The following is a 7,270-nucleotide window of genomic DNA, read 5'->3' as shown; positions in this document are numbered from 1 at the left end:
CGGGGCGGCGGGGAGCGGGGGAGGAGCTGACGCCGGCGGGGGGGGCGTCGGGACGGGAGGTGCCCATCCATGGGCATCCCCCTGGGGCGGCGGGGGCACCCTGCGGTCCGTCGCCCACCTCTGCCTCTGGCCACGCCGCCTTCCCGGGACAGCCCCGGGCAGGATGCGGCCTCTGAGGGGTCCGAGCTCGCCCTGGGAGCTGCCGCACACCCGCTGAGCCCCTCGCGCCGCGCCCTGTAATCTGCTGATAATAACAGTGAGGGTGCAGCGGGGTCTGGAGTGCAGCAGAACAATAACGCGGGTCCGTCCTCGCTGTGCGCGGTGCCACGAGCCCGGCCCTGGCACGGAGCTGGCCCCGGAGCCACCCGCCGTGTGCCCAGAGCGACACGTGCCAGGACAGTGCCTGCCCCGGGTTTTAAGGAGCCGCGTCCTGGAGCTTTGTGCCCACGTCCCAGCGCTGTGGTCCTTGGCCAGGCTGGTTGTCACCGGGCAGGGCTGTCCCCGCTGGTCACACCATCACAGCCGGGGCTGGAGGACACCAGTGTGTGTCCCTGGGGCGCTGTGGGGCAGTGGGACAGCAGCTGTGGGGAGAGCAAGGATGCATCCAGCCACTTCTCTGCAGAGCCACCCACCCCTTGGGGCACCATGGCCCATCACCACATCCCCCTGAGCAGTCCCTTCCCTGAGACACCCCACCAAAGGCAGAGCAGGAGCTGGGGTTGCTTCAGCCCCCAGAGAGCTCCCCAGATCTCTTGCTGCCCCTGAGCCCCAGCCCCTGCAGTGCCCTCATTGCCATCAGCACGGCTGCTCCTCTGCACGTGGGGCACGGAGCTCTGCCCACCTCCCAGAGCAGTTACATAAAGTGATTAACATTTCATGTGCACTTCAAAAGGGGAACAACTGGGTGGTCGAGGACAACTGGGCCAGGGCTGGGAGCTGAGCAGGGGCACCCTGGGCCACATCCTGGCTCTGCTGAGCTACGGTACTGCAGCACAGAGTGAGCAGCTCCATGGGCACGGCTGCGTGGAGCCAGAGCACCTGGGCAACGTGGGCACCGGCGTCCTGGGAGCCCACGCTGGGTTAACTGTGCCACGGTGGCCCTGAGTCATCACAGTGCATGATTCCCAGGGCACATGGAGACCCCATCCCCACAGGGCCGATAGCAGCTGGGCAGCCTCTAACAGCCCACCCTGTCCCAGTCTGTGCCGTGCTGGTGGTCTCCCAGGCAGCCCACCTCCCCCTGCCCGACGCCTCACACTTCCCTCCCGGGTGCTGGTGGGTTGGAGTGTGCTGCAGAGCCCTGTGCTGGGAGGGTGATCCCCCAGTTAGGAGGCAGCTGATGCACCCCAGTCCCCACCACCCCATCCCCCTACCCCTGCACACTCCAGAGCTCCTGCTGCTGCTCAGCACCTCTTGCTGCTGCTCAGCACCTCCTGCTGCTGCCTGTGCAGCGGAATGAGCCAGGGCTGGGAAAACACCATCTTCCACCCACACGGCTGCCCACCACCCTGAGCTGGCACCGCCGCCCTCGCCCTGCGCCAGGGCTCGCCAGGAAGGTGGGTGGCAAGTGCAGGGCCAGCACGCACCACGGCCACCCACCCGTGGGCAGGGGCTGGGGCAGGGGGGCAGCAGCCCCTGTGTTCACCCCGGCACAGGCCCCTGCTGCAGGAGCAGGGCTGAGCTGAGGCTGGGGGCTGCCTGCTCCCAGCCCTGCCCCAGTGGAGGAGCGGCCCTGGCGCTGCTCGCTGTGCAGTGCAGGTGCCCACCAGTAAAGAGACTGGGGAAGCCTTTGGCTTGTTCATTTTTAATGCCGACTGAGAGCAGGGGGGATGCAGGTGCCAGGCTCGGGCACGCTGCAGGATGGCATCAGGCAGCCTCCCTGGGTAGCCCAGCTCATGCCACAGGGGTGCATGGAGACCCCTGGGAGGGAACAGCAACCCCTGGGCACCCCTCCCCACCCTGTCTCACCATGTCCCATGCAGCTCAGCTCCCCGTTGCTGGCTGAGCCTCCTGTGAGCACGGAGGGCAGGATCCGTGCGAGAACAGAATCCGTGGGCTCGCGAGGATGCGCAGAGAGCAGAGAGGCGGTGGGAGGAGAAGGAGGGGGCTGCACGGAGCCACAGCTCCCCTCGCACTCCCCTTCAATCCCAGCCGGGTGCCACAGACGACCCCAGCGGCCACCCCGCTACGAGGAGGCGCAGGAGGACGTGCGGGCGCTGGGCACGGGCGCGGCGGGGGCCGGGGGGCGCAGCGGGAGGCAGCGGCCGATCCCGCGCAGGGTCCGTCCCAGGTCGGCGCGGAAACGCCGGATGGAGAAGCAATAAACGAGAGGGTCGAGGCAGCTGTTGAGGCTGAGCAGGGCCACGCTCAGCGCGTGCAGCACGTCCAGGGCGGCGGGGGGCCCGCAGAGCGGCGTTGGGGGCTGGCTGCCCACCCAGGGGGCCAGAGTGACGTGGTAAGGTGCCACGCAGACCACGAAGACCAGCAGCATCCCCAGCACCATGGCACGAGCCTGCCGCCGGTGGGAGCCCGGCGAGGCGGCGGGCGCCGAGAGCGAGCGGGCGATGGAGGCGTAAGTGCCGAGCAGCACCAGGAAGGCGGCGGCGAAGAAGCCCACCGTGGCGTAGGCGTAGGCGCGCTGCCGGCCGTGCTGCTCGAAGCAGCCCGTGGCCCCGTCCCGGGAGGGGAAGGTTTGCCGTGTGGCCAGCGTGGGCACGGCGCAGCCCAGCCCCAGCAGCCAGGCCAGGGCGCAGGCCAGCACGGCCCCGCGGCGCCCCGTCAGCGGCAGCTCCCGCCGCGCCGCACGCACCGCGCACAGGCGGTTGAAGCCGATCAGAGCCATGAAGGTGACGGCGCTGTAGGTGGCCAGGTAGTAGGCGGCCCCGGCCAAGCGACACGCGGCCTCTGAGAGCAACCAGTTCCCCCCAGCCAGGTAATAGGGGATCCAGAGGGGCAGGGTGAGGTTGAAGAGGATGTCGGCCAGCGTGAGGTTGATGAGGTAGATGCGGATGGCCTTCCTCACCTTGCCGCTCTGCAGGAAAACCAGCAAGGCCAGCAGGTTGCTCGGCAGCCCCACGCACAGCACCAGGCAGTAGACAGCAGGCACCAGCAGGAACTGCACCGGGTCGCTGGGCACGCACTCGCCAGGGTGTCCCGCTGGCAGCGGCCCCGGAGCCGAGCTGTTCATCCCAGGCTCCTGCAAAGACGAGGGGACAGTCAATGGCACAGCCCCAGTCACAGCCCCGGGGGGACAGGGAAGGGACATGGACTCAGACAGAACAACCTCTCCAGCTGGCACCTGGGCACCACGGGCAGAGCCTCCACGCTGGGATGCCATCATCCTCTGGAGGGGTCCAGCCTCTAACGGCTCCTCAAAGGAGACGAGGGGGTTTGGGTCCCTCTCTGAGCCCCAGCCGTGTCCCCCCACGCCGTGAGCAGCCCCGGGGCGCGTGGCCAGGGCTCCCTGGGGAGCGGCAGGCGCAGCTGCACCGCGGCAGAGGGACAGAGCCGCGGCCGGCGGCACCCGCGGGTGCTGGGCTGGCTCCAGCTGGCAGCTGCAGGGCTTAACACCTCCCACGCAGCCCTGCGCTTGCTGGGGCCACCCCAAATCCCCCCACGGAGCCCACCCACGGCACAGTGACCCACTGCAGCGGAGAGACCCTGGTAATGGATGGGGGAGGGGAGAGGGGTACAAATGTGAGGCCAGCAGCCCCCCCGCACTCCCAGCCCTGTGGGGGGTGGGTTTGTCACCCCGTCCTGGCCATGGAAAACCACATTGTGCTGCAATGGCTGCAGCCCAGGGATGCTCCTGTTTCCCCTCCTGTCACCACCTGCCCACACCTCAGCCCCTGAGTCACTCAGAGGGTGTTTTCCAGCACAGCAGGGCAGGATTGGGCACATACAGCATGGAGGGTGTGAGCTGCTGAGCCTGGGCAGGGATTCAGGGCTCATCCATAGCGGGCTTCAGTTGTTCTGCAGAACCCCCAAGGAGCCTCTGGCTCCCTCAACAGACCCCCCCCCGCTCCTTTTCCTTCCCCACAGCCCTGTTTGCACAGGGGATGCTCCATTTCACCCACCCCAAGCTGGTTACTTACCCCACTGGGTTGGGCTGGACCGTCTGCGTCCCCTCCAGCAGCTCCTCACTGTCTCCTCACAGCCAGGCTGGGGAAGGCTTTAAGTGATGAGGGAGGCAGGAGCTGTCTGATCCAACCCCCCACACAGCATCCCAAGCCCCCGTGGGGGTCAGTGCCTGCGGGGTGGCAGCTGGAGTGAGGAGAGCACCTGCGTGTGTATGTAACGGGGGATTCCCGGCTGGAGCCGTGCTAAGCCGGGAGCTGGGGGTCGGCAGGGGGGCTGACTGCACTGGTGCTGGCAGGGACAGCCCCCTCTTGCATGCCCCCAGCCCCATCTAGGACCCTTTCCCAGGGCCCTTTTCCCACCCACGCTGGGATGAAAGCAGTGGAGGGTCAAGTTTCCACACCCAGCAGCTGAGGGGAGAAGGGGATGCCCTGAAAGGGATCAAAGCTGGAATCTGCCTCCCCCTGGCTCTTTGTGCTTTTGTTGGCTTCAAAGTTGGATTCAGGGGGAGCAGCACCCCGGGCCTCTCCTCAACCTCTGTGAGCATCTGACTTGCTGCTTTGCATGGCCCTGCAATTTGCTGATGCTCCTTTGGGACATCAAAGCTGTCACCCCAAGGTGGCTCAGGGTCTGCTGGGGGTACAGGGCTGTTGTATCCCCTCTGCTCCCCCCACAGCCATCCCAGCCACCTTGCATTGGGTTCAGATGTGACCTTGGAGTCCACGTTGGCTGTGCCCATCCAGGGCCCAGACTCTCCTCATTGTCTGTTTGCTTCCACACCAGCTGCCACCAGCTCCTGCCTGTCCCCAGGCCTGCCCCAGCCATGGGACATCCCCTCAGCCCCTGTGGCTCAGCGTGGCAGGAGGCAGAAATAAATAGGGGAAGCCAAAACGTGAAAAACAAGAGGCTTTATTCCAAAACACAAAAGCCCCTGGGAGAGCAGAGCCAGCCCCAGCCTGGCATGGCCAAACGCTGGGAGGAGCTGGGCACCTTGTGCGAGTTTAGCAACGGAGCTGCCGGAGCAGCGTCAGGGCCATGGCCACTGTCCCAAAGCACCGGGCTGGGGCCCACAGCATGGACACAACCAGCAGCAGGGCCCCAGCAGCAGGAGAGGACACACCGCACCTCAGCAGCACATTACCCCGAGGGAAGCGCTGCCAACCCCCCAAAATACCATCAGGACGTTGCTTCCCACCGGCTGAGCCTCTGCTCACTCGAACTTGGGCTTGGGGGGGTCGGAGTACCCTCGGATGTTGAGCAGCAGGAGGAGGCCGAGGCAGAGGGTGGCCGGGGCACACATGGCCAGCGGCTCCCGCAGCACCAGCAGCGTGTAGATGGCACCTGGGTGAGGGGCAGAGTGAGGGAACTGGGGTCCCTGCCCGAGGGTCTCAGGGGTGGCAGGTACCCACTCGCTCTCACCGATCATGACGACACTGAGCACGAAGTTGCTGATCTCCTGCAGGAGCTGGGGCCCGATGGCCAGCAGCAGCCCAGCCACCGCCTCCGTCCAGCCCACCACCTCCAGGTACCGGCCCGGCTCCAGCGCCAACCCAAACGCCTTCAGGGGAAAGACCTCCGCGAACCGCACGAACTGGGACTTCTGGAAAGGGCAGGAGGAGAGCAGAGCTGCCCTGAGCCTGGGGGCACACGGCCCCTATGGCAGGGTCTGCTCAGCCCCTTCCCTCGAAAGGCTCAGTCCTGCATTCCAAGGGGCTCAGGCTTGCTCACCCCAGAGGGCTCAGTCCCCACAAGGGCTCAGCCCTGCACCCCCCGAGCCTTCCCCCGCCCCGCAGCCTTGGCCGGGCTCACCATGTGCTGGTGCAGGTCGACCGAGAGCTGGTCGGAGAGCTTCAGGACGCCCGTGAGCAGGAAGAAGAGCCCGAGGAGGACGCGGAGGGCCGTGAACGCCGCCGCCATGGCGGGGAGGGAGCGGCGGGACGCGGCCGGGGCGGGGCGAGCGGCGGGGAGGGGCGGCCGCGCGGGGCCTGGGCCCGATCCGGCCCCCGCAGCCCCCGCCGGGCCCGACCCGGCCCCCGCAGCCCCCTCCGGGCCCGACCCGGCCCCCGCAGCCCCCGCCGGGCCCGATCCGGCCGGGGGGTGCTGGGCGCTGCAGCGTCACACCCCTCGCACACACGCCTCGGGGCTGTGATCCCCGGCCAGCACCGTCCTCCCAGCGAAACAGCGCCGGGTAAAAACAATATGGGAAGAAAAACCCCAAACCCGCGTTGTTGGGGCTTCGTGGGTTCCGCGCAGCACCCGGGAAGGGTCCCGGCTCCGGCTGTGCAGGGCCATGGGTGCGGGGCTGCAGTGACAGGTCGGGGCAGGGGGGCAGCTGCAGAAAGGATTTCCTTCTGTTGGCTCTCAGGGGGGCGAGAAGGCCAAGGGCAGCCTGCTGGGATCAGCAGTGGGGTGGCAGCAGGGGCAGGGCAGGGACTGTCCCCTGTGCTGGGCCCTGTGAGGCTGCAGCTCCAGGGCTGTGTCAGTGCTGGGCCCCTCACTCACTGCCACAGGGACACTGAGGGGCTGCAGCGGGGCCAGAGCCGGGCACAGAGCTGGGGAAGGGGCTGGAGCACAAGGGGCTGCCCAGGGAGCTGGGGGACTGCCCAGCCCTGGAGGGATCTCAAAGCCGTGGAGCTGAGGGCCGGGGTCAGTGCTGGGCTGGGTGAGGGCAGGACTTTTCCAACCATACAGATTCTATGATTGTGTCTCCAGGAGGCAGCTGCCACCTTCCCTGTGCTCCTCTGGCCTGTTTCAGTCTCTGCCCTGGCTGAGACACTGGGGAAAGGTGGCTGTGGCCTGGCACAAGAGAGGGCCTGAGGAGGCACAACATGAGGCAGGCCCAGGTCAGGCTGCAGCTTCTTTTGTCTCACACAGGCTCTTATGAAGAAAAAGGGTTTTATAAAGGCCAGACTCTGAAGAGCAGACTGCTGCAGCTCTGTGTGCTCACACCATGGCACGGGAGCAGAGCTCCAGCACAGTGTTACTGCAGGAAGGGTTTGCCACTGCTCCCAGGTTTGTTTTCAGGGAGACAGGCAGACACCCACCTGCAGAAACCATCTTCCTTCAGCTTAAAACGCAACTCCTCGCTCCAGCAGCGAGGTTTTACCCCCTGCAGAGGCTCCTCTGCACCAGGACAAAGGTTGGGCTGTAGTGCAAACATTGCAAAACCATTTCAGCGTGTTTGCCTTTCCCC

At 66.7% G+C, this 7,270-nt stretch overlaps 2 protein-coding genes across 2 annotated transcripts; both read right to left on the bottom strand.

Moving 5' to 3' along the window:
- Positions 1–2,185: 2,185 nt before the first annotated feature.
- LOC133627674 (platelet-activating factor receptor-like) lies at positions 2,186–4,148 on the bottom strand. The gene is made up of 2 exons (XM_062014285.1): positions 4,095–4,148; positions 2,186–3,370 (listed from the first exon to the last, which is right to left on the bottom strand). Exon 2 carries the CDS (start codon positions 3,338–3,340, stop codon positions 2,186–2,188), a length of 1,155 nt encoding a protein of 384 aa, XP_061870269.1. The 5' UTR covers positions 3,341–3,370; positions 4,095–4,148.
- Positions 4,149–4,970: 822 nt separating this feature from the next.
- TMEM35B (transmembrane protein 35B) lies at positions 4,971–5,999 on the bottom strand. Its single transcript, XM_062014268.1, has 3 exons — positions 5,887–5,999; positions 5,497–5,677; positions 4,971–5,418 (listed from the first exon to the last, which is right to left on the bottom strand). The coding sequence occupies exons 1-3, from the start codon at positions 5,992–5,994 to the stop codon at positions 5,288–5,290; spliced, it is 420 nt and encodes a 139-aa protein (XP_061870252.1). The 5' UTR covers positions 5,995–5,999; the 3' UTR covers positions 4,971–5,287.
- Between the last annotated feature and the right edge of the window lie 1,271 nt (positions 6,000–7,270).

Source organism: Colius striatus, chromosome 24 (assembly GCF_028858725.1).
Source record: "Colius striatus isolate bColStr4 chromosome 24, bColStr4.1.hap1, whole genome shotgun sequence".
NCBI lineage: Eukaryota > Metazoa > Chordata > Aves > Coliiformes > Coliidae > Colius > Colius striatus.
The sequence above is the reverse complement of the archived record's forward strand: the minus strand, read 5'-3'. Positions and strand labels throughout refer to the sequence as shown.